Raw genomic sequence first — 26192 nt, 5'->3', positions numbered from 1 at the left:
AAGCAAAAACGAATATTTAAGAAATAATGAGGTTTTATGGTAAGGATGTAATTATGAAAATAATAAGGTTAAATATATCATTTAACATCTTATTTTACAATCAATTCTTTAAAACCGTTGAATTTTTCAATATTTTCATTTTCAGTTTATTTTGTACAATTAACTATTTCAAAAAGATGTTTAACAAGTACTAAAAATAAAGGGATTGATTATTAATCAGTTATTTATACTTAAATAAACTAAAATCTTTTCAAAAAGTTATTTATCAAATATCCCTGTAATCTCCGTTCAACATGACCTGAACAACATATATTTCTCTACCTGAACTCAATTGAACCTAAAATTTTAGAATATAAATCTAACTCAACATAAAATAAGGAATTAATTATAAAAAAATTATAAAGAGACGAAATATCATAATAATTATCTATAAATTTATATAAAAAATTATTCTATTATCTTCGATTTGAGTCAGATAGAAGGTTTTTCATATTCCATCTGATATTGACCTCTCCTTGTATAAACTTGAACCAAACTCGACTCCAGCCTAATTTTTTATAAAAAAAATTATTCTAGCAGATTAAACTAGGTCAAAATCAATCAATTTCGAGTTAAATTATATCTATGTGATCCAGAAGCCCATTTTCTTTGTCGACGGCGAACTGAAAACGTACGTCGATGACAGCAATTGACCTAAAACAGACAAAAATAATTTTCAATCCTTGTATTTTCACCAGCTGTGAGATTTCTTGTTCTTATTTGCTGCAGAAAGCATTCCTTGTATTTTCACCTGGTAAAACGATCAACCCAATCCTCATTTCAGTCTTTTGTATGCGGATTCAATGAGTTTTTTTTTAACAGGATAATTTTTTACCTTGTTTGTGTTGCTAATGTTCATTGGATTTTGATGATTATCACCGTAGAACTTGGGTTTTTTTGGGTTACCTTCCTGTTGGATCATGTTCAAAATTAAGGAAAAACTTTCTTTTGATTTTCCATTTTTGTGTCTATATAGGTATTGTGTGATATTATAGTGAGATTCAATGTTAATTGGGTTTTAAAAAGATTGAAGCTTTTTTCTGACTGTTTATTGCTTTCTTATTTGTGTGTGATCAGCTTACCACATTTTGGGGGGGGGGGCAAATTCAACCTTCTTGGATTTCTAATCTTCTCATACAGTCTTCAAAGTTCTTTTTTTTAAGCTGATTGTTGTGCATCTTATTCAGACTTAAGGTGGGTATCCAATGTATGTGTATGCCCTACATGGAAATGCTTAATTTTTTCTGTACCATATCCTTGTCCAGAGATATTCGAAAAAACGAGGAGTCCATGAAACATTGTATATCTTAGAGGTTGCCAGTGTTGACCAATTGTTTCAGTAGCATTGCTTTTCTTCTTTAGGGAAATAAATTTCTTGAAGATTTTTAATTGCTGACATTTTGCTTGGTTAGATATCAGTTTATTCTTCTCTAAGCAGTTACCTTATAGTCTTTGAGACTTAGATGTCCACTTTTGTAATAATTTCTGGATTGCCAAGATATTATGTGAACTTTTACGATAATGTTTTTAACATGTTTTATCTTATATAAGAGTGCATTAGATGTGTCTGTAAACTTCCATTGTCGTTCATATTTTGTCCTAATTTAGGAGAAATGATCAACCTATTCAAGGTCAAGGAAAAACAGAGGGCAACTGTAGAAAATGCCAATGGGAAGGCACCGGTAAAGAAGCAAAGTATTGGGGAATTACGTGTTCATAAATGTTTATTTAGTTACATCTTGATAATTTGAATGTTTAGTGACTTTTTGAGATTAGATCATTACTTCTTGAATGAATTTTCGACTTGTTATAATGATAAATGGTTTTTCGACTTGAATGAATCTTCTTCTTCTTCTTCTTCTTCTTTCTAAGGTTATACTCCTGTAATATAACCTCGGCTACCATAAGTTGCCTTTTAGAGTTTGTATTATGACTTTTGTGTTCCTTATTTTATAGATATCAGCGAACTGAATCTGCCAGAAACATGTAGCATATCATTTCCCAGCGGAAAAGATGACTTGATGAACTTCGAGGTTACCGTTCAGCCTGATGAAGGCTTTTATCTGTAAGTGATCTTATGCTTTGACATGATCTCCATAATTTGTTCAAATTTCAACTGCTATAGCTGACATTCTTTCTTCCAAACTTCTGTTTTTTTTTCATTATGGCATTTAACACTATTTGTCAATGGGCTTCGCAATCCAATGCACAAGTGTACCATGCATTAAACTTAGGTGCTTCAAATTGCATATAGGTGCCATACAACCTGAAATTTGATTTTCTATGAGCTTAATATTTCTGAACCTTCCATAAAACAAAAGCAAAATAGGTTCCGAACCAAGCTACTTGTCGGTTATTTTCGTCCTTGATATTCTAGTCTTTCTCGTTTGCAAGTGCTTATTTGGTTTCTGGTCATAGAGGTGGAAAATTTGTATTCACTTTCCAAGTTTCTCCCATCTACCCTCATGAGGCACCCAAGGTGAAATGCAAGACAAAGGTACACTACGCTAGCAATAGCATGTCTTCCACCATAACACTGTCACATTCCTATAGTGATATGCTTAGCAAAATGGTAAGTCAGTTCTAAACAGTATATCTCGCTTGCACGTGTACCATCCCAACATTGATTTGGAAGGAAATGTTTGCCTCAATATTCTAAGAGAAGACTGGAAACCTGTTCTGAACATAAATACCATAATATATGGATTGTTTCATGTCTACAGGGTATTGATTTTTTTCCTTCACTAGTGGTTTTTCTACTTGGCCAGTTCGGTTTAAATCGAGTTTATGATCTCGTCATTCATGCAGCAACCGAACTATGAGGATCCCCTCAATCACGATGCTGCATCCGTTTTGAGAGACAACCCGAAACTGTTCGAATCCAATGTGAGAAGAGCAATGGTTGGTGGACATGTCGGTCAAACATTCTTTCCGCGGTGTTTGTAGCTGCAACTTGCAATAGCGAGCAGAATGGTGCAACAGCAGTATATTTGGTCATAACTTGTAAGACTCTACCTGCTGTTATGATACGTATCGTCTGGACTTTGTGAGCATACTTGGAGATGTTTGTGTGCTTATGTAACAGTATAATGTATTGGTGAAATTGGCTGGGGGATTCATAGTTATTATTTTATTATTTTTATTCGAGTGGAAACAAGTTCGGGGATGTAGAACTTGAGACATTTTTATCAATGCATCTATTTATTTCATCTTTGCAAGCAAATATATGTGCTTTATCCTCTAACCTTTCTCCTCTTTGCGTGTTCTGTTCTATTCGATACCTCATTCAGTTTCGAGTTTAGAGCTGCTAAACAGTACACCTGTGGCCGGCGTAGGGCTTGTCCATGTCTTTGGTCAAAGGCAATTAATAAGATATCTAATAAGAACATGAAGAGAGCTCAATGCACCCGTAGAACAATGTAACCATGCAATGAATTTGATGGTTCACAAACTTTGCATGTCAACATCAGTTACACCAGAATCAATCAGACACAATGTAGCCATTAACATCAACAACAAGCGCGGGTTAAAGAAAGATGGAAGAAAATATTGAAACCCTGCACTTCTTACAGTTAACAGTATGGATTTTGGCCCTTCAAGTGACTATGACGATCTCTGATGCTTCAAAACTTTTGAGGGGGACGATCTGAGCAGCTTTTAGATCGCTTTAGTTCCCATGGTGGTAGACAGCCTTTATAGTGAGAGTGTAAAAAGAGTGACGACATCGATACTTCCCTATGAGGGATCGAGATTGATGATAAGCAGCTGAAGGCACTTCTTAGCCTCTTCTTTTCGTTATCAGCTTGGAAATTGGGGTCATGGCGCACTGCAGTAGCTTTAAGTGCCTCCGGAAGTATGCAGTTGCATGATGAACCTACAAAGAGGATAAATGGACATTTAAAAGCCGACTTCCGATTAGGGGTGTGTAAAATATCCGATAAATGTTGACCGAAAAGAAATACCAATTCTTGCAAGTCGATTCACCCATTTTGGCATCTGTTTCCCAGTCAGCTTGTAACATATATCCTCACAGAAATGGTTACAGTTCTTAAAAATCAAGTGGTATGTATCACCATTGTAGCTTGCAGATTGCCGTTCCATGAACTCTCGTAGCCGAACTGGATCCAAGCATGTCGTCCCCATGGAAATCGTCTTCCTAAACTTGAAGCCGGGGCACCGTCGAGGTTCAACCTCGAACACACCGCTGGTCGGGTAATCATGAGCTCCGAAGGCATACTCCACACCATGAACTGTAAGCATGCATGTGGATAATAAGAAATCAATTGCAATATACTCGGAATATTTTTTTTTTTGGATAAATAAAATTTTATTACCCAAATAAGCAATGTCTGCTACAAAACAATTACCAATCACAGAGAAGAATTACAGATAATATACAAAAGAGCGATCATTTAATAAATACCCCCAAGAAGTACAGAGGTTGGAGTTTACATAGTCAATTCTGTTAATGGTTTTTCCCCTAAGCTTGATTCCAACATAATCTTTGATGCTGTTGAGAAGATCATCGACAGTTTTGGAGCATCATCATTCATGAGAATTCAATTCCGCATACACAAAAAAATCCAAACAAGTGACATAGTGTACCTAATGATTCAAACCGAAAAACTCGAACTCGAAACAACTTGAATCTGACATAATTCAAACTCGAAACAACTATATACTTAATTTTCATAAAAATGAACGAAGAAACTAATCTAACCTTCAACTCCGGAGTGAAAGATACCAAAACCAGCCCAATAAACATAGCCATTAGCATTTGTCAAGTCATACACATTCAGGTAAACCGGAGCATCGCCGGAACTGCATCCGGCCGACTTTACTTTCAGGAACATGCAAAAGTGAGTGGTCGGGTTCCCTCGGAGACGAAGAGCCGACTGACTGCCACGCTTTTGTTGCATAACGAAACAAATCAAAAACTGCAAAAATAAGATGAGAGAATGAGCCAAAACACACGTAATAAGAAAAAACCTCCAAATTAAGACGATTAAAGGGCCAAAATGCAGAGGTTGTGCCTACGACCCTCTGAAAACCCGCACATTTGGTTCTGTTTTCTGCTTTTTGTTTGGTTTTGTGTCTGTTGTTTCTTTTTCCTGACAAAAATGAAAGCTGGAGCTCCAGTACAGAAACAAGCTGTCCTTTCTTGGAACACTGATTGAGGAAAATAAATTTATTTAATACATATTAAAACTATAAATTTTATTAAATATATAATATTATACAAAAAATAACTTTTTTCCTTGTTTATATATTAAATTTTGGATTAAACTAAAATAAAAATTTTAAATATATAATTATATTAAAATTTATATCAATAATTCATATATGATATTATATTTAATCCATTTGTACTTTTAATACTTGTCTCAAAAAGTAAAAGAAAGAAAGAGAAGGACAGGTGCGCTGATTGACTCACTTTAGAGCTTAGACCATATAAAATAGGGTAAACAAAACGTTTAGTACCTTAACTATCACATTTATTTAGTTTTGGCCATCCAACTATATTTTGATTCAAAAGTAACCTAATATTTAGTTTGATTTCATTTTAGTCACTTAATGTTAAAAAAATAACAAAACTACTGATGTGATATTTTTTTCAATGACGATGTGGCATTATCTTATAGTAACACATCAGTATCATCGTTAATTTTCTAATAGGAGGTGACCAAAATAAAACCAAGTTAAATGTTAAGTATGATTTTAAAAATAGAGCTAAATTATCAAATGAATAGTTTATCTTAAAAATAAATAAATAAATAAATAATTATTTGTTTATTTCTTAAACTGTGAGTTAACTGTTCCTCCTGTTTTGAGTCGCTATAATATTTTTTTTTTATTTTTCCTTTTTTATTTTACCAAAAAGAGAAAGAAACTAAATTACACTTTAGATTAGGATTAACATATGTTAGCGTGAGTTAAACGATATCAGTAATTAAAAATTATTGTTATTTTTTATATCTCAGGTTCAAATATAATGTATTTATAAATATGAATGTTTAATATCAAATATTTGAGATTCTTTAAATAAATAATATATTATATTTATCTCATATTAATCAAATAAAAACATCTCTTATAATTTTTTGCATAGTTAATAAATCAATTAATAATATATTATTATAAAATTTTAAATTAAAATTTTAACTTTTGAAGTTGTATCTTTATTATCATTTTTATATCTTATTTTCCCATTTAATTTAATCAATTTTTTTACAGAAAATATATAATTTCATTTCATTCTTTAGTTATAAGAAAAAAAATTACGTGACACTTCAAGAACATGCTACTTAGAGTACCATATAACATATATTAAATTCAAAATATTTAAAAAAAAATTACTCTTCATAAAGTTTTTAAAAAGTACAAAAATGTTTTCTAAAAATTTGGTTTTTAAAATCCCCTATTTTGGATTTTAAATATATTTTTATGCTTGTTCTTAAATTTTATATTTTTATATATTATGTTCTATATGACACTATATGGAACGTTTCTAAAGTGCCACATGTCTTAGACTACCACATGTCATATAATATATATTAAACTCAAAAATAAAATAAAAAATCTTTAAAAATATAAAAAAAACCTTTTTTAAAAACTAGTTTTTCACATATTCCCCATTCTTTTTATTTTTAAAAATTATTCATATTTTGTTTAACTTTTATAAATTTTTTAACTTTAATACAAATTAAGTGTCGTATTATATAATACTTTGACGACGGCAAAATCGATGGAATAATGCAACAGGAAAAAAATTAATGGAATAATGCAGTTTATGATTTATTTTCTTATTTGGGGTGATTGTTACAGTGATACACGAGGTCGTCGCCTGTTCCGAACGACCAATATAGGTCGCTATGTGCTCCGAACGACCTCCATAGGTCGCACAATGCGTCTTCGGCTAAAATTCTAATTACCGATATAAGTAATCGTTGTTCGGAGTACATAACGACCAATGTAAGTCGTTTGGCATACATGATGACCTATGGAAAACTGTAGCATTCACCCAAGATGGACAAATAATCCTTCGACTATATTATCTGAACAAAATTTGTCTTTCAACTTATTATTCCACAGATTTTACCCTCTGATGACACATTCTTAAAATGGCATGATTTTATTATAATAAAACAACGAAGTGAGATAACATACTTTAGAATTAAAATATTATTAAATATTTTTTAATTTAATTTTAATTATATATCATCTTCTAATTCATTAATAATACATCAAATATTATCTCGCCCTTTATATTACAATGTTTTCATTTATCAAAAGAGACAAAGCATGTATTAATATTCATATTTTATTGTAATTTAAGTTAGGGGTGAGCAAAACTCGTATTGACTTGAAAAATCGATTTTTTTCTTAATTTAGAGTTATTCGAGTCAACTCAAATTATCAATTCGATTTTTGAGTTGAAATTTAAAAATTTCAGTTACTCGAAAAATCAAAAATGTGATTGCCTATTTTGACAGTTTTGCGATTTAGTTCATGATTTCATTATTCCTTCAATTCCTCTTTCATTTTAAGTCTTTTTTTTAACCAAATTTAAATCACATGCTCCTAAACTATAGTAAAATACATATGTGCTTTCAATTCATCTTTTTTATAATAGTTTTTTAATTTTTCAATTTAGTCCCTCAAATTTTCATAAATTTCTTATTTCTTCAATTCAAACTTCATTCTAATTCATTAATAATACATCAAATATTATCTCTCCCTTTATATTACAGTGTTTTCATTTATCAAAAGAGACAAAGCATGTATTAATATTCATATTTTATTGTAATTTAAGTTAGGGGTGAGCAAAACTCGTATCGACTTGAAAAATTAAATTTTTTTCCTAATTTTGAGTTATTCGAGTCAACTCAAATTATCAATTCGATTTTTGAGTTGAAATTTAAAAATTTCAAGTTACTCGAAAAATAAAAAATGTGATTGCCTATTTTGACAGTTTTGCGATTTAGTTACCGATTTCATTATTCCTTCAATTCCTCCTTCATTTTAAGTCCGTTTTTAACCAAATTTGAATCACATGCTCCTAAACTATAGTAAAATACATATGTGCTTTCAATTCATCTTTTTGATAATAGTTTTTAAATTTTTCAATTTAATCCCTCAATTTTTTATGATTTTCTTATTTATTCAATTCAAACTTCATTCTAATTCATTAATAATACATCAAATATTATCTAACCCTTTATATTACAGTGTTTTCATTTATCAAAAGAGACAAAGCATGTATTAATATTCATATTTTATTGTAATTTAAGTTAGGGGTGAGCAAAACTCGTATCAACTTAAAAAATCGCTTTTTTCCCCTAATTTTGAGTTATTCGAGTCAACTCAAATTATCAATTCGATTTTTGAGTTGAAATTTAAAAATTTCCAGTTACTCGAAAAATAAAAAATGTGATTGCCTATTTTGACAATTTTGCGATTTAGTTATCGATTTCATTATTCCTTCAATTCCTCCTTCATTTTAAGTCCGTTTTTAACCAAATTTGAATCACATGCTCCTAAACTATAGTAAAATACATATGTGCTTTCAATTCATCTTTTTGATAATAGTTTTTTAATTTTTCAATTTAATCCCTCATTTCTTCATGATTTTCTTATTTCTTCAATTTAACCTTCAATTTAAGTCCATTTTTTTACCAAATTTGAACCACATACTCCTATACGACTATATAATACATATGTAACTTAAATTTCTATTTTTTTTACTAAAAATATACTCTTTTTATTTAGTCCATTAATTTTGCATTTTACTTAATTTTTTCTTTTGACTGCAATTCTTTTTTCTCATAAGTTTCTGGACTCTTTTATTCTCGTCAATATTTTACCTTCAAAATATATTCTTTAAAATATAATATTGTAAATATATTTTATAATTTTATATTGTATTTGATATATTAAATAACATTATAATGTGACAAGAATATGAACCAGTATATATATATATATATATATCTTATATGGTTAGAGAAAATCAAAAATCAAAATCAATCCTTATCATAATACTATAAAATAATTATAAAAAAATTGTATAGAAACTCAAAAATCAAAATCAATCCTTATCATAATGCTATAAAATAATTATAAAAAAATTGTATAGAAACTCAAATAACTTAACTTGAAAAAAATTTTAAGTTAAGTTCGAGTTACAAAATACAACTCATCAACTCAAATTTTTTTTTACTTTACTCGACTTCTCACCCCTAATTTAAGTTCAGGTTACTAATCATGATGATTTTTTTATATAAACAGAAAAAGTCAATTTCATTAAAAAGAATAAAATATTTAAAATTATAATAAAAAAATATAATCATAAGTGTAATCTAAGCATATAATAAAACATTTTCTATAAATATTTACATAGAATACTAATCATTTGTAATCACATAAAAATCATACAAAAATAAATTAAGAATATATAAAAAAATTTAAATAAAATATAAATATGAACATATCTATTATATCGATAAATGAATTAGATCAGAAATAGTATTTTTATTGTTTTCAACCATTATTATTATAGGAAATGATCATGTGCGGCAGCCTTAATATACGGTTAAAAAAGACGCTACCAGTTTTGTTATTATTTAAATAATAAAATTGGTAAACAAAAATACCGAAAACATTATTATTTCTAATGGTGTTGTTATTTTTCTACCGATTTTATTATTATTTGACACTTTATTAGAAATGTTAAAAAATATTGATGTTTTAGATAGAAATAATAATATTTTAAATATTTTTTTATTGATATTATTTGAATAATAATAAAACCGATAATACTTTTTTTAATTATGTATTAAAGGTGTCTCACCTTATAACTTCCCCTATTATTATCCTACCAAAGAATCAGAATTTGCTGTTTCCACCTGCACACTCAAGCTATGGGTCCGTTTTACTCCAAAAGATTTTACAATTTTATTATAATAATAATAATAATATCTGAATCTTATAAGCAGTATAGCTCTCATCCAAATATTTTTGTAAAATGTATAAACAGTGATTAATATTATAGTGATACAAAATTTATATATACTTTTTTATAAAATATGAGTTTGATCTTTAAAAGTGTAATTTCTAATTGTTTATTTAAAAATTATATAAAACATAAATTATTATTATACTAATTTTAATTTTAATTTAAAATAAGAATAATTTAATAATTAATTAAATTGGTATTTTATTATCTTATGATATTGAATTCAATCAAAATATCAACTACTAGTATATATATACATTTTTTTAATAAAAATATACATAAATTTCTATTAACTTGTAATTTTTTATTTTTATTAATATTATAATTAAAGGTTCAAATTAAATATTTATTATTGTGTTAACGTGTTATATAATCCTTTTGTTCAAATATGAGTGTCCAAAACGTTAAATTAACAAGATTAGTGCTTATTTTATAATATTTTATAGGGTAAATATAAATTTTAATACATAACTTTGGTATTTATGTAGAATGTGGTATTTAATTTTTGTATGTAATTAGGCACTTAACTTATTTAATGGTACATTTAGGTACCCAATATTATTTTTTTTGATGCAGTTAGTTACCTAATCTTTGTTGAGTGCAACTAGATTAGGACAATAAAAGAGACGAGGCATATAACAAGTTATTCGAGATCGATTCATTTAAAATTTTGTTAACACTAGAATCGAATGAGATCGACTTGAGTTCTTAACGAACCAAAAAGAGCTACTTGATACCTGACTCGAAAAGTTTACGAGCAACTCAAAAGATTAACATGTTAAATTTTTATTTTTTTAAAACTAAATTATTAATATATTAACATTTATGTGTGTGTTTTTTAAAATACAATATAAGGTTTTCATGTACTTAAGATTTAGGTTCGAGTTCGAGTTTGAGCTTCAATTGAGCTAAGTTTAGAATGTTTCGAGTTCAAGTTTTTTTAATCTCAAGTTGAGCTTCAATTTTTAGTTTTGAGTTGAACTTAAAAATTTTAAGCTCACGAGCTTTCGAGCCAAGTCAAGCTTTCATTTTTTATTTCGAATTCGAGTCGAGCTTGATAATTTTAAGCTCGCGAGCTTTAAGTCGAGTTGAGCCTAAATTTAGAGTTTTTGAGTCAGTTAGAGCTCAAGAATACTCAAACTCAACTCGTTTTGTTTACAACCCTAAATTAAATAGCCAACTTTTTTCAAAATAACACGTGTTTATACTTAGAATTTTAATTACTAAATTTTGAATGTGTAAACACATATCGTCCCTTTAACTAAAAGAAGTTAAAATTATAAATGATATTAACTACCTAATTGCAGGATTTTTTTTAAAAGATCTAAACCTAAATTCACGCACATATGCACATTATATTGTTTGAAACTAGATCATTAAGAGAAAATAAAATTCTTTTAATTAATGAGATCATTCCAAAAATTAAATTACATAAAAAAAACTTGAATATTTAAATATATAAAAATATAAAGTACCTAATCATACCATTAAAAAAGTTATATCACTTTACACATAAATATCAAAATTAGGTATTAAAAAGAGAAAATAACCTCAGTGACCAAAAATCCCATATAATATACGATTTTAACCAACTTTTTCCGGATTTGCCAAAATGACCAACAAAATCGCAATGCGATCGCTAATTCGCAACGCGATCTCCATTATCGCAAATTCGCGTTGCATTTTCGCAATGCGATAGTTGGAAATCGCGTTGCGATGGTCTACAGTACCGTTGCGATTTTCCCAATTCGCAATTCGAATAAGTAAATCGCAACGCGAATTGGGAAAATCGCAATGCGATACTGACTATCGCAATGCGATACTTACTATCGCAATGCGATAATACAAAATCGCAACGAGATACTGACTTTCGCAACGCGATTCTGACTTTCGCAACGCGATTTACATAGCGCCATTCGTATTAACGTGTATTTTTTTTTTCAAATTCCAAACACGAATTTTTTCTTAATAAATCGAAAACTGAACCGTCCACAGTAATCGCAACTCATAACCTCAAACCCAAAAACACAACACTCAGTCCCATCTCCATCTCTCACTCTCTACGGCGAAATCCGTCCCCATCTCCGAAGATTTCCGTCCCCATCGCCGGCGAAATCCCTCACAACCATTCACAGTCAAAAATCCCTCACAATCATTCAGAAATGGAAAATCAACCTCCGAGGGTTAGTTTTTTTTTTTTATTTTGAAATTTTTGCATTATTTTAGGTTTTTCATATTGAGATTGATGATAAGTTTACTGGTAATTTCAATAATAGATTAACCATTTCACTTAGATTTCTTATTAAATTCATTCGATTGCTGCCAATACTGCTAAACTGTTTAGCCTGTGAAGTTAGTATTTGTCTTTTGGTTGAAGTAATGCAGAAGAAGAATAGTTTCGAGAATGAAAATCGCAACGCGAAAATAACTATCGCAACGAGATAATCGCAACGCGAAATAAAAATCGCAACGCGAAACCAAAATCGCATTGCGATTTTCATTTCGCGTTGCGATTTTCATTTCGCGTTGCGATTTTTATTTCGCGGTTGCGATTTTCATTTCGCGTTGCGATTGTCTGGTCGCGATAGTCATTTCGCGTTGCGATTCTCTCGTTGCGATAGTCATTTCCGCGTTGCGATTCTCATTATCTCGTTGCGATTTTCATTTCAACCAAAAGACAAAAACAGTGTTGCAAATTTTAGTTTCAAGAATAAACTACTATTTATGTTTATTGTTTTGTTTTTGGTATATCTTGACAGTGTAATTTTTGGTATATCTAACTTGGTATGTTTATTGTTTTTTTGTAGAAATTTTTTTCGGCTTCATTGACATTAAGGAATAAAGTTAGCCTAGCCACTACAATTGCTTCGAAGCTTTCACCTGCACAAAGAAAATTGTTTGAAGAAACCTGCTTCGGGCCATGGCTGAGAGTACAACATCCGGGTGGAGATGCTAGTTTGACCCATTTGTGGCTTCAGACCATGACTAGCGATCTACCCGACAGTATACAACGTGGTGAGGAAGAGATATGGTTTCATTTTCCACCGGCGTATACTTGTTTTGGGCGGAAGGAGTTCTGCTTAATCACTGGTCTACGATTCGGACACGATGATGTAGGCCGGTACACTCGTCATATCACCCGCCCATCATGGTTATCCAGGGTTTTTCCTGATGAGTCAATAGAGAAGCCGAACTTACACGTCGACGACATGAAGAAATTGTTTAATAAGAAATATGGTTTTACTCGGATGAATGACGTCGATGTTGTCCGAGTATGCCTTCTACTACTTTTGTATGCCGGCTTTTTAGGCAGAGAGGCCATACAACCTATTCCTCAGGAGCTAATATTATTGGTAGAGGACCTAAATGCATGGAATCTGTTTCCGTGGGGTTCGTATATATGGAAAGCTACCTGGACTAAGTTGTCGTCTGCCTTTGATGACCGCAAAAGTTTGCGGGGCGATGGGTCGAAATACACTTTGTCAGGCTTTGTTTGGGCCTTTAAGGTAAGAATTTCTATATAATGTTTTCAAAATTATAATTAATTATTTAACAATTACTAATATTTGTTATTATATTGTTTGTAGATTTGGATATTCGAGGCTTTTCCCAGCATGCGGACATATGCATTAAAATCCTCAGATGATATTCCTAGGGCTATTTCCTGGAAGAGGAAACGTATGTTGGATTGGGAAGACTTAATACCATATGCGACAATAAATAATGTAAGTTAACACAAATACTATCATATATAAACAAGTTATTAATAGTAGACGTTTAACTTTGTTTTAGTTTTTATATTTTTAGGAGGCCAACACTCCATTAATGAGACTGACACCCACGGAGGCTGAGCTTGCCACTGATTGGTGGCAAGCTAGTCAGCGTTTTTTTGATGGCACGAATGATGAGCAGCCTCCACTTCCTCCACTTCGAGAGCCATCACCTCACCCAGAGCCATCACCTGATCGACCCGACTATACACCTCTACAACGAGAGCCATCACCTTTCTCGTCACATCATTGAGTCTCTTCTCCACCATCACCTCATGATAGGCGACCGACAAAGATGCCACGACTTCTATCTCCCTGTTCTCCACCTCCACGGGATGAGTCAAGGGAGTTACGTGATGAGGTCAATGCCTTGCGTGAGGAGATCGGTACTCTACGCGATAACGATGGTGCATGGCGTGTGGAGGTGTCTACTTTACGTGGTGAGGTTGCCGCTCTACGTGAGATGGTAGTATCGTTGCAGAATGAGGTTCATACTCTACGCAACGAGGTAAGCTTAAGATTTTCCATATTTAACTTGATGATAAATTTACTCGTAATTTCACTTAAATTAACCATTTCACTTAGATTGCTTAGTAAATTTATTCGGTTGCTGCCAAAACTGCTAAACTTTTTACTTTAACACTGTGAAGTTAGTATTTGTCTTTGTTTTGTCTTTTGGTTGAAAGTTTGAAATATATTTATCTTTGTTTTCACTGTTTAAATATCATGTCTGTTTATTTACTGATATTTGTATTTTTATTTAGCGGACCGATAAGGTGGATGCTTTACGTCGGGTTTTTCTTGCACGACAGAGTTCACGCATCAGACGGCGTGCACGTGCTATTAAGTCTCCGTATACCCCAATAGTGCGAAGACACCGCAAGAAGAAGCCCGACTCACCTATCATCCCTCAAGAGTCCACTCCTATCGTTGAAGAGGCCCCTATCATTCCTCGAGAGTCCCCTCCCACCGTTCAAGAGGCCACTGTCATCGTTGAAGAGGTCCCTCCCACCATTCAAGAGCCCGATTCACATGGCGTCATATGTAGGATTCTTGAGAAACCCTCTGACGTGCCGGACATGATGGATTCAAGTTGGCTCTCGTATGAGTTACCGGCTTGGTTTCTTTTCTTGTAGTACCACTGTTGAATAGAGGCTCGAAAAAACTCCAATAACATAGTAATGGGTAATTTCCGGGAATGACGACTTAGAGCGTTAATTGATTCTGCACTATTAGACGTCATGAAACCATATCTTGCTCCAAGTTGATGTACTCTTGACCATCTTTCAAACCCGACATCTTCTAGTGTTTGAGCACACTGAGGCAAAACACGTCTTAAACAGTTTATATGCTTATTGAAATCCACTTCCCAATAAGCCTTTACAGCCTTCCAGTATGTCCATTTGTGCTTTTTTATACCAGCATACATTGATTTTAGATTTCTATACAAATGAACACCACAAAGTCCATGAAAAGCATTTGGGAAACACCTTCTAACAGCGTTGTCAATTGAGTTTGCCCTATCGGATATGATTGTCAGATTGCTAATAGGACCTATGCAATCCCTAAGATGCCCCATAAACCATGTCCATGAATCAGAGGTTTCAGATTTGCCAACCCCGTAAGCTATTGGCAATATCCCATTGTTAGCATCCATGGCTACTGCTAATAAGTTTACTCCAAGGTATCGACCTTTCAAATGTGCTCCGTCAACTATAATAACTGGGCGCATGCAAGTAATAAACGAACGAATCTACAAAATAATATACACAAGAAATATAATCATTTAAATGTGAAATGCATGTAACTAACAGAAATGAGTCAACAGAATTATATTGATTTACTAACCGCAGCACCAATGGCGATAAACAGCAACTCAAAGCGTCCATCTCTATCTGTTTTGATATGAGTTACCGACCCAGGATTTTTCAGCTTTAAATTGTGACAATAAGCCGGCAGTTGGGCAAACGATGCTTCTGGCGACCCCCTCAACAATTCCAAGGCATAACATTTGGCTCTCCAAGCTTGAGAATATGATATACTAATCTTGAACCGAGCATTCATGTCAGTCATAATTTCATGTCCCCGATATACCCTGCCATTCAAAAACATTAACTCAGCCAGAAAACCACCCAACACCTTTTTGTTTGCCTGTCTATGGTAAGGAAAAACTTGGGTTCTTGAACATGTATGTTTATCAATAAAAGTCCTAACTTGAAACATTGCGCAATCATTTATCCTCTTTGCAATCATACGCCACGTACAGTTTTTGTCAATCGTACACCTTGTTTCGAAACGATCTTTGCTTGATTTGTTAACTTTTAGTTGATAGCCATCTTCCACACATTTCGTATACAAAGCTATCTTCAAGTCTTCCTTTGTATCAAAACAATCATCTTTCTTGATACGAATAACTTTTGTGTAACAATCAACTGCTTTCTTTGCCAACTCTTCTTCCGGTAACTGAAGTAATTATGGCATATTCCAGTTATACTCCCGTGGCATTTTCTTTTCTTCGGGGACTTTTTCTTCTTCTTTTTCTTCTTCAGGATTATATGAATTACTGAATGGATGTTCAACATGTTCATTCACAATCGTAACTTCCTCCTCATTATCATCAACAACATCTTCCTCGGCAACGGGTGTTTCATCATCAAAATTCGGGTATTGACCAATATCAAAATCATTACACGCAGGGTCTGTTTCTTCTTCTGAAACATCATCAAAATCCGTGTATTGACCAATATCAAAGTCCGGGTATTGACCAAGATCAAATTTCGAATACTGACTAGTACTCACAATTTTTTCTCTTGGCTCATCATCGTCTAATTGGTCAATACGAAAACCGGAATTTGGTGCTGAAAGTTGATTTGGATTTGGATTAGAGAAAGGCTGTGGGTTTTGAGACCCACTTAGTTGATTACTACCCGCTACTGACCCAACAATACTACTTCTAGGTTCAACAACATACAATGTAACATCATCACTTGAAACATTAATGTAAGCAATGAATCGTTCAACATCTTCATTGTCGGTTAACAAATAAACTTTACCATTTCTCTGATAAGATAGCCTAAATTCACTTAGGGGCTCTAAATTCAATTTCTTTGAAACACATAACATTAGGGTTTCATAAGTTAACTTCTTTAATGACAGTTTTAGTTGAAGATTCATGGGTAAAGGCATATATTGTAAAACACCATGAACATTCTCCCATGACCCTCCAAAACACAAATCTATCCAAACATGATCAACATTAGATGATTTCATGGTTGTAACTAAACAAACGAGAAGCGAAACTAAGACCTGTTTCCGGATGGGGAAGGATGTCGTTGGATATTGGAACGGATGTCGCCGGAGAGAGTGATAGATGGAGATGGAATGAGTTGCGATTTAGGGATTTAGGTTATGAGTTGTTGCTGCTGCGTATATATATACACAAAAAATTTGGCTTGCGAAACTAAAACCTGTTGCGAACTTTGAAACTCGCATTGCGATTCTGTATTATCTCGTTGCGAAATTCAGAATCGCGTTGCGAAAGGCAATCATTTAACCATCGCAATGCGAAATGCAAATCGCAACGATAGAATCGCAATGCGAAATGAAAAAGGCAACGAGGATTAACATGCATAAACTTTTAACAATTATTATTGAATTCTAGGTACTTAACCAAACATTTTCAAACCAAAAGGAGTATATATGTTAACAAAACTTGCATTATGTGTATTTTATGTGTGCACTTTTAACATTTTCAGTTAGGCATGTATTAGTAACTTGAGTTTGAACATTGCTATGATCTGTTCAGTTGTCATCACTTATTAGACATTCATTTGACTATCGCAACGCGAAAATGGCTATCGCAACGCGAAAATGGTTATCGCAACGAGAAAATCGCAATGCGAAATGAAAATCGCATTGCGATTTTCTCGTTGCGATTTTCATTTCGCATTGCGATTTTCATTTCGCATTGCGATTTTCTCGTTGCGATAGCCATTTCGCGTTGCGATTTGGGCCTCTTGAACGATTGGAGGGGACTCTTGAGGGATGACCGGTGAGTCGGGCTTCTTCTTGCGGAGTCTTCGCACCATTGGGGTGAACGGAGACGTAATAGCACGTCCACACCGTCTGATGCGTGAACTCCGTCGTGCAAGGAAAACCCGACGTAAAGCATCCACCTTATCGGGCCGCTAAAAAAATTAATACATAAATCAGTAAATAAACAGACATGATATTAAACAAAGACAAATATGTTTCAAACTAGCATTGTATTCACCCAAATCATTATTCTATCATAGTTCACAAAATGCTCAGATAACATTCCAGAAGTAAGCACTTATATAAACATTTAAAAGGACAACATATATAAACATTCCAAAAGAAGAATAGTTTACTTTCGGAACACGAAACTTAAAATCGCAACGCGAAATGACTATCGCAACGCGGAAATGGCTATCACAATGCGAAATGAAAATCGCAACGACAAAATCGCAACGCGAAATGAAATCGCAACGCGAAACACAAATCGCATTGCGATTTTCATTTCGCGTTGCGATTTCATTTCGCATTGCGATTTTGTCGTTGCGATTTTCATTTCGCATTGCGATAGCCATTTCCGCGTTGCGATAGTCATTTTCGTGTTGCGAAATAAAACTATTATTCTTCTGCAAATTGAAACTTGAATGGATTGCATTACTTCAACCAAAAGACAAAACCAAAAACAAATACTAACAAAAACAATTTAGCAGTATTGGCAGCAACCGAATGAATTACGAGTATGAAAAATCTTAAACTTACCTCGTTGCGTAGAGTATGAACCTCATTCTGCAGCGATGCTACCATCTCACGTAGAGCGGCTACCTCACCGCGTAATGTAGACACCTCAACACGCCATGCACCATCGTCTTTGCGTAAAGTACCGACCTCCTCACGCAAGGCATTGACCTCATCACGTAACTCCCCTAACTCATCCCGTTGAGGTGGAGGTGGAGAACAGGGAGATAAACGTCGTGGCATCTTTGCCGGTCGCCTATCTTGCGGTAATGGTGGAGAAGAGGCTCGATGATGTGACAGAATAGGTGATGGCTGGCTGTCGTTGTGGAGGTGTATAGCCGGGTCGATCAGATGATGGCTCTGGGTGAAGTGATAGCTCTGGGCGAGGTGATGGCTCCCGAAGTGGAGGCTGCTCATCAACCGTTCCATCAAAAAAACGCTTACTAGCTTGCCACCAATCAGTGGCAAGCTCAGCTTCCGTGGGTGTCAGCCTCTGTAGAGGAGTGTTGGCCTCCTAACAATATAAAAGCTCAAACAAAGTTAAACGTGTACTAGTAATAACTTGTTTATAAACATATGGTAGTATTTATGTTAACTTACATTATTTATTGTCGTATACCGTAGTAAATCTTCCCATTGCAAGGTCCGTTTCCTCTTCCAGGAAATAGCCCTGGGAATATCATTTGAAGTTTTTATTGCATATGTCTTCATGGCGGGAAAGGCCTCAAATATCCAAATCTACAAACAATATAATAACAAACATTAGTAATTGTTAAATAATTACTTATAATTTTGGAAACATCATATAAAAATTCTTACCTTAAAGGCCCAAATAAAGCCTGTCAAAGTGTATTTGGAACCATCGCCATGCAAACTTTTTCGATCATCCAAGGCAGACGATAACTTATTCCATGTAGCTTTCCATAAATACGAGCCCCACGGAAACAGGTTCCACGCATTTAGGTCTTCTACCAATTTGATTAGATCATTTGGAATAGGTTGTCTGGCCTCTCTGCCTAAAAAGCCGGCATGCAAAAGAATTAGAAGGCATACTCGGACAACGTCGACGTCATCCATCCGAGTAAAACCATCTTTATTATTCAAAAATCTTGTCAGGTCTTCTACGTGTAGACTCGGCCTCTCCAGCTCAGGAAAAACCCGGGATAGCCATGATGGGCGGGTAATGTGTCTAGTGTACCGACCTACATCATCGTGTCCGAAGCGTAGACCGGTGATTAAGCAAAACTCCTCCCGCCCAAAACACGTATACGCCGGTGGAAAATCAAACCATATCTCTTCATCACGACGTTGTATAGTCTCTGGTAGATCGCTAGTCATGGTTTGAAGAAACAGGTGTGTCAACATCGCATCTCCACCGGGATGTTGTACTTTCAGCCATGGCCCGAAGCATGTATCCTCAAACATTTTTCTTTGTGCAGGTGAAAGCTTCGACGCAATTGTTTTGGCCAGGCTGACTTTATTTCTCAAGGTCAATTGAGCCGAATAAAAGTTCTACAAAAACAATAAACATACTAAATTAGATATACCAAAAACTACACTGTGAAGATATACCAAAAACAATAATAAACATAAATAGTAGTAGTTTATTCTTCAAACTTAAATATGCAACACTGTGAATTTCGTATTTGTCTTTGTTTTTTGGTTGAAGTAATGCAATTCATTCAAGTTTCAATTTGCAGAAGAAGAATAGTTTCTGAAAATGAAAATCGCAACACGAAAATGACTATCGCAACGAGAGAATCGCAACGCGAAACTAAAATCGCGTTGCGATTTGCATTTCGCGTTGCGATTCTTGGTTGATTTAATAAGCAATCTAAGTGAAATGGTTAATCTATTATTGAAATTACCAGTAAACTTATCATCAATTTCAATATGAAAAACCTAATAATAATGCAAAAATTTCAAAAAGAAAATAATTAAAAAAACTAACCCTCGTTGGTTGATTTGGTTGATTTTCCATTTCTGATTGTGAGGGTGGCTCTGAGAGATGGAGATAGACGGATTTCGTCGGAGATGGGGACGGATTTCGTCGGAGATGGGTGAGAGAGTGAGAGATGGAGATGAGACTGAGTTGTGATTTTAGGTTTTAGGTTATGAGTTGCGATTACGGGATATACTGTGGACAGTTCAGTGTTCCAATATATTAATATTCATGTTTGGAATTTAAAAATAAAATACTTGGCCAGGATACTAATGGCGCTTTGAAAATCGCATTGCGATTATGTATTATCGCGTTGCGAAAGTCAGTATCGCGTTGCGAAAGTAAGTATCTCGTTGCGATTTTTTATTATCGCATTGCGATAGTCAGTATCGCATTGCGATAGTCAGTATCGCATTGCGATTTTCCCAATTCGCGTTGCGATTTACTTATTTGCATTGCGATTTTCCCAATTCGCGTTGCGATTTATTTATTCGCATTGCGAATTGGGAAAATCGCAACGGTACTGTAGACCATCGCAACGCGATTTTCAACTATCGCATTGCGAAAATGCAACGCGAATTTGCGATAATGGAGATCACGTTGCGAATTAGCGATCGCATTGCGATTTTGTTGGTCATTTTGGCAAATCCGGAAAAAGTTGATTAAAATCGTATATTATATGAGATTTTTGGTCACTGAGATTATTTTCTCTATTAAAAATTATATTTATCCTATTTTATAATTAGATGAGAAAAATAAAAACTTAAGTTGATCAATGGAGGTTTCCCCCAAAAAAAATCGCAAAAACGGTGTTTTACTTTCAGTTCACTCATTCACAAGTTCTCTTCACTAGTCACGTTTTGAAGATGCTTCCTCTCTACTCCCCTTCCTCTTTTCAATCTCCAAAAAGTTAGCTTTTTACCTGTTGGTTTTGCTTTTAGGGTTGTCCAAATCTCCAATTCCTTTTGCCCGAAGGTAAAAGCTCGTATTTAGCTAACCCCCACTGCCCCGTTGCTTATGTTTAAATGTAAGAGGCTCGATTGCACTTTCTCAAGCTATTTTCATAAGCAATTCCTAACAACAAATTTATGTTTTTTAATCACTAATTGGTTTTCTTTGTTTTCTTTTCTTTGCTCTCAGAAATCAATGGATTTCTCAAGGCAAAAGCGGATGTTGCAATTCTGGATTGATAAAGTACGTGATTAACGATGTTGGGTTTTTTTTAATAATCTTTTTACTAGCATTACTATTTTATTTTCAGTGAATAGTTGATATAGAAAAGAGTACGTATGGATTATCGAATACCCATACTTCCTAATAGTTCAAACTTCAACGCTTTGATTTGTATTTTTTTGTTGTATATACATTAACTGTATATTCCTTTTTTTTTCTTGTGTAATGGTCAACAATTGGCTTTGAAGCATACTAGGGATGAATTCCCTGTCTATTATCATGGTTTTGTGCTGAGTGAATTTTATGTCCTTGAGTTATATTAGATTTTATATTTTCATTTTGAGTTTAAGGTTTTTTGCAGATTGGAAATATTCTACTTCGATTATCGTGGCATCTAGTACATGCTATTATCTACTTATTCTACTTTACGATGGACATGGTGCATGCGCTTGAAAGCCATCTTATCTCTCGGGGATTACTGAGGAAATACAAGTCCCTCCATATATCCAAGATAAACTATCTGGCAATTGTGATGGAAAGTGAAGATGCTTCCCGAACTTCAAATGTTATTCAGCTTTTGCAATGGGTGGTAGCTCTTGGTATCAACCATATTTGCCTTTATGATAATGAAGGTGAGATTTCTGGATTCTCACCATTGTTAGATTGATCAGGTGAAGATGTGTCCGCATTTTGTAGTTTCTGGTGCCATTTTTATGTTTTAGGAATACTGAAGAAGTCAAAAGACTTTATCTTGAACAAATTCGATGGTGCAATATTGTTTCAGGTACTATCCTCTCTGCTCATGGTCAGATCAAGAGTTTTTCATAGTTCACTATGACTTGTTGACAATATATTCTATATAAATTGGATAAAATGGCTGATCATTTGGAAACCTAACTGTCATGTGGTGCAGCATCGAATTGATCTTTCATAATAAGGTTCTTTATGGTACTACGCTACCAAAATATTGTAGCTGAAGATTAACTTTACAGTCTGCAAACCTTAAAACTCCTATTAACAGTATGATGCAATTTTGGAAGATTTATACTGGTTTTGTCCTTGACTGCTTCTTGTACTTTTTGGACTATTATTTGATTTCTTTCTCATAACCTTAGTTTAAGAAGCTTACTTCATGCAACATATGTATTGCCTGGCTCCTATTATGTATCTTGTCATTGGATTATTCTGCGACATATATTGATTCAAATGGAATGTTTCCAAAAGTTCTAAACTACTAGCAAAATTTTGATCTATTTTATGCAGGATACTCATGAAGATAAAATGCTACTAAACCAACCATGTAAGACTCTGGAATTTGTATCATTTTCTGATGGGAAAGAAGCGGTCGCAAGAGCAGCCAATGTACTTCTTATGAAGTATATAAAATCAGGTGCCACTGGCTCAAACCTGGGAGAACAAATCTTCAGGGAATCTCAAATGAGCGAGGCACTCAAAACTGTTGGTTTGTGTTACTTTTGTGATCTATTTGGTAGTTATTGCAACCAGTTTTGTTTGCTCTGTTAATTTGACGTTTGGTAATCTTCTTTTCTATTAGGCAGTGGAGGGCCAGAACCTGATCTAATATTTTAATATATGGACCTGCTAGGTGCCACTTAGGTTTCCCTGCCTGGAGAATGCGATATACTGAGATTCATTGAGTATTATCGAGTCTTGACCTAAATTCTTTGGAATCAAGGAAAGTACCTTGTTGTTTTCTTATCTGCCAAAGATGCTTAGTTGGGACTTTGACTGACGAAAGAATTTACAACTTTCTAGATGGTCTATTCTTCAGTACACCATTTTTTATTGAAGGGAAAAAAGAAGGAAAAAGGAAAAAAAAATGAAGAAAAGTAGATCTGGAGGATATTGTTTTTTTCTTCACACACCAAGGGATAATTCTACGTAGCTTCCTGTTTTGTTTTTTGTTTGTGATTTTAAGGGAAAAGTAACGATAAACACCAATGAACTTTGTAAAAGCTCTATTCAGTTTATTGTTTCTGTTAAATTTTTGGCATTTTTTTTCTTTCCTATGCATGATCAGTTGTCTTAGAAGTATTTATTTGCTTCTTGCCCTGCGGATGTAGTGTCTGTGTAGATTCTACTTTGTTAAGAGCTGAAAGTTACTGTAATTGCATAACTTTATACCCTTTTTTTTATAAAATAAATCCTTCTTTCATGCATTCTACTTTGTTAAGAAGTTGGCATGTTACGTTTGATGAAAACATTTTTCCGGTGAGCAAAAGACTTGGGCTATACCTTTTCCTGTTGAAGCTAGCAATTCAAATCAGCAATATGGTGAGTGTGATATGCTTAATGATGATGGTCTCCACAAGTTGCATCATGGTTCTGGTCAAGATTTTAGCAGTGGTGCAATTAGTGTTGCATCTGATGGTGATGGAAGATGTGTCACAATGGAAACTTGGACAGAATCTACTAGTATAAACATTGAGCAGTAAACAGCAAGACAGGGGGAACAGGTGGCTTCGGGTACTGGGTAGCGTAAAGATGTGCAAAGTAGTCCTCTAGTGCCCTATACGAATCAACAACAAAGTGCTCAAAATGATGAGATGATCACTGGGGAACCCAACATTCAATCCAATGTTGTGCCTATTGAAGGGTCAATTGTTGTAAAATATTAGGCCAACAATACTCACTGCATGCTCATACGTAGTAAGGCAGGGATTTTCAAATCTAAAATCTACAATACCTTGTTTCATGAAACTCCTATCACTATGCAGGATGCTTTAGAGCATAAGCATTGGTGAGTTGCTGTGGAGTCTGAGATGATGTTACTTGATAATAACACGAGGAAATTGGTGACGTTACCTTTCGATCAGAAGGTTATCAGTTGCAAATGGCTGTTTCAGATCAAATATAAGTCTAATGGTTCTGTTGATCGATTTAAAGCGAGACTTGTGGCAAAAGGTTTTTCTCAAGTTCCAGGGTTCCAGGGTGTGATTTTGTAGACACGTTCAGTCCAGTAGTTAATTTCTTTACTATAAGTGTGTTGCTGTCTGATGTTACTTCTCGTGGGTGACAGGTTAGGCAAGTTGACGTGAACAACGGTTTTCTCAAAAGAGACTTGCAGGAAGAAGTCTATATGAAACAATCGGAAGGGTTTGAACATGTTGATCCTAATGGTGAACAACTTGTGTGTAAGCTTCAAAAGCGTTGTATGGTCTTCGACAAGCTCCATGAACAGTTTATTGTTTCTGTTAAATTTTTGGCATTTTTCTTTCTTTCCTATGCATGAACAGTTGTCTTAGAAGTATTTATTTGCTTCTTGTCCTGCGGATGTAGTGTCTGTAGATTCTACTTTGTTAAGAGCTGAAAGTTACCGTAATTGCATAACTTTAGTCCCATTTTTGTGCGAATAAATCCTTCTTCACGCATTCTACAGTTCTACTTTGTTAAGAGCTGAAAGTATTTTCTACAGACATATGGGACCCTTGAAGTCTATGAAATATGGGTCGCTAATTAAGGCAATTTACAGATTCACAACGGTGCGGCAAAACTATGGTAAGCAGTTTACCATTTGATTTGCACTCTCTGTTTGCTCCAAGTACAGATATGGAAGTGAAAATGTGAAAAGAGTAAAAAGAAAAAGAAAAAACGAAACCAAAATGTTTTTTACAGTAAAAGAATGGAACTGATAAAGAAAGTCTATTTTTGTGTAAAGCTTCAAGTGTGTTTCTCTCTGTTCTAGCATAATCTGCCTTACAGTTTATACTGCTCAACAACTACCCTAAATGTCCATTTATTTATTTAATAACTGAGCTATTCAAATCAATCTAATGATAGAATTTTGTTTTCATGAGACTAGTGAGTTGTTCTTCATGTTTCTGGCAAATTAAGTTTGTGCTAAAGAAGTTGACATATGCATGAAGGTGAATCTGATACGAATTTTTCATCTTCCAACAGGTAGATGAGGTGGTGCAATGGGAGATCATGTTCCTGGATCAGTTGAATTACATACTATATATGGAATAAATGCTACAGTTTGAAGTTTATAAATTAATGGCTGATAATCTCCCGGACAGAACAACTCTGTAGCCATGGGTGTTTGTTAATTAGAAACAATATTAACTCTTTTATTATGTGTAGATCACCAAATCCGGTGATGATATGGCAAACAACCAGTTGACATGGCATGGAGAACTGTGTACTTGAGATAAAGTCTAATGAGTTTTGAAAGAGTTATCGTAAAATCTAGGATGTTTTCACCCTTCAATTCACTTCCTAAATCACCAAAAACTGCAGGATTAAAGTCTACTTGATGAATTTTACCAAACATCAGCAACCTCAAGTGCAAGTGAACCCTAAACGCCACAAACAGTAAGTGGAGTTGTTACCAAGTTTTTTAAACATAAAGCAAAATTGAATTTTGGAAGGAGGATGACTAAAACTTAGATTTCAACTATTGAATAACGGCAACTATGTATAATGTAAAATTTTATGTTATGGACGAATTTCTAAAATTTTA

General features: G+C 33.8%; 3 protein-coding genes across 7 annotated transcripts; 2 read left to right on the top strand and 1 right to left on the bottom strand.

The window, feature by feature from the left end:
- The first annotated feature begins 721 nt into the window (after positions 1–721).
- On the top strand, positions 722–3189 carry LOC120134456 (NEDD8-conjugating enzyme Ubc12-like). Of its 3 annotated transcripts, none has more exons than XM_039150897.1 (6): positions 722–739; positions 1651–1761; positions 1996–2104; positions 2458–2536; positions 2647–2763; positions 2848–3189. In XM_039150897.1, exons 2-6 carry the CDS (start codon positions 1653–1655, stop codon positions 2983–2985), a joined length of 552 nt encoding a protein of 183 aa, XP_039006828.1. In that variant the 5' UTR covers positions 722–739; positions 1651–1652; the 3' UTR covers positions 2986–3189. The 3 variants fall into 3 exon arrangements, with proteins under 3 accessions (XP_039006828.1, XP_039006826.1, XP_039006827.1); XM_039150895.1 differs by lacking the exon at positions 722–739 and adding an exon at positions 744–793 and having other exon boundaries at positions 1648–1761; XM_039150896.1 differs by lacking the exon at positions 722–739 and adding an exon at positions 759–796.
- Positions 3190–3545: 356 nt separating this feature from the next.
- LOC120134455 (deSI-like protein At4g17486) lies at positions 3546–5022 on the bottom strand. Its single transcript, XM_039150894.1, has 3 exons — positions 4760–5022; positions 4002–4289; positions 3546–3913 (listed from the first exon to the last, which is right to left on the bottom strand). Exons 1-3 carry the CDS (start codon positions 4956–4958, stop codon positions 3663–3665), a joined length of 738 nt encoding a protein of 245 aa, XP_039006825.1. The 5' UTR covers positions 4959–5022; the 3' UTR covers positions 3546–3662.
- A 16365-nt stretch (positions 5023–21387) lies between these two features.
- LOC120134451 lies at positions 21388–25745 on the top strand. 3 transcript variants are annotated; one of them, XM_039150889.1, is made up of 7 exons: positions 21388–21563; positions 21677–21730; positions 22071–22341; positions 22432–22493; positions 22973–23171; positions 25146–25232; positions 25635–25745. In XM_039150889.1, the coding sequence occupies exons 2-6, from the start codon at positions 21683–21685 to the stop codon at positions 25160–25162; spliced, it is 597 nt and encodes a 198-aa protein (XP_039006820.1). In that variant the 5' UTR covers positions 21388–21563; positions 21677–21682; the 3' UTR covers positions 25163–25232; positions 25635–25745. The 3 variants fall into 3 exon arrangements, with proteins under 3 accessions (XP_039006820.1, XP_039006819.1, XP_039006818.1); XM_039150888.1 differs by lacking the exon at positions 25635–25745 and adding an exon at positions 23265–23367 and having other exon boundaries at positions 21390–21563; positions 25146–25231; XM_039150887.1 differs by lacking the exon at positions 25635–25745 and adding an exon at positions 23265–23363 and having other exon boundaries at positions 21399–21563; positions 25146–25217.
- Positions 25746–26192: the final 447 nt, after the last annotated feature.

Source organism: Hibiscus syriacus, unplaced genomic scaffold, assembly GCF_006381635.1.
Source record: "Hibiscus syriacus cultivar Baekdansim isolate YM2019G1 unplaced genomic scaffold, ASM638163v2 tig00110597_pilon, whole genome shotgun sequence".
Classification (NCBI taxonomy): Eukaryota; Viridiplantae; Streptophyta; class Magnoliopsida; order Malvales; family Malvaceae; genus Hibiscus; species Hibiscus syriacus.
The sequence above is the reverse complement of the archived record's forward strand: the minus strand, read 5'-3'. Positions and strand labels throughout refer to the sequence as shown.

Bases quoted from the DNA above. Each gene is read 5' to 3' on its own strand.
- LOC120134455 (XM_039150894.1), bottom strand. From the start codon at position 4,958: ATGCAACAAAAGCGTGGCAGTCAGTCGGCTCTTCGTCTCCGAGGGAAC. The intron at 4,290-4,759 runs GTTAGATTAGTT...GCATGCTTACAG, and splicing joins CTTTCACTCCGGAGTTGAAG to TTCATGGTGTGGAGTATGCC. The intron at 3,914-4,001 runs GTATTTCTTTTC...TCCTCTTTGTAG, and splicing joins GAATCGACTTGCAAGAATTG to GTTCATCATGCAACTGCATA.
- LOC120134451 (XM_039150888.1), top strand. From the start codon at position 21,683: ATGGATTTCTCAAGGCAAAAGCGGATGTTGCAATTCTGGATTGATAAA. The intron at 21,731-22,070 runs GTACGTGATTAA...GGTTTTTTGCAG, and splicing joins TGCAATTCTGGATTGATAAA to ATTGGAAATATTCTACTTCG. The intron at 23,172-23,264 runs GTTTGTGTTACT...CTTTTCTATTAG, and splicing joins CGAGGCACTCAAAACTGTTG to GCAGTGGAGGGCCAGAACCT.
- LOC120134456 (XM_039150897.1), top strand. From the start codon at position 1,653: ATGATCAACCTATTCAAGGTCAAGGAAAAACAGAGGGCAACTGTAGAA. The intron at 2,537-2,646 runs GTACACTACGCT...TCTCGCTTGCAC, and splicing joins AGGTGAAATGCAAGACAAAG to GTGTACCATCCCAACATTGA. The intron at 2,764-2,847 runs GTATTGATTTTT...TCATTCATGCAG, and splicing joins GATTGTTTCATGTCTACAGG to CAACCGAACTATGAGGATCC.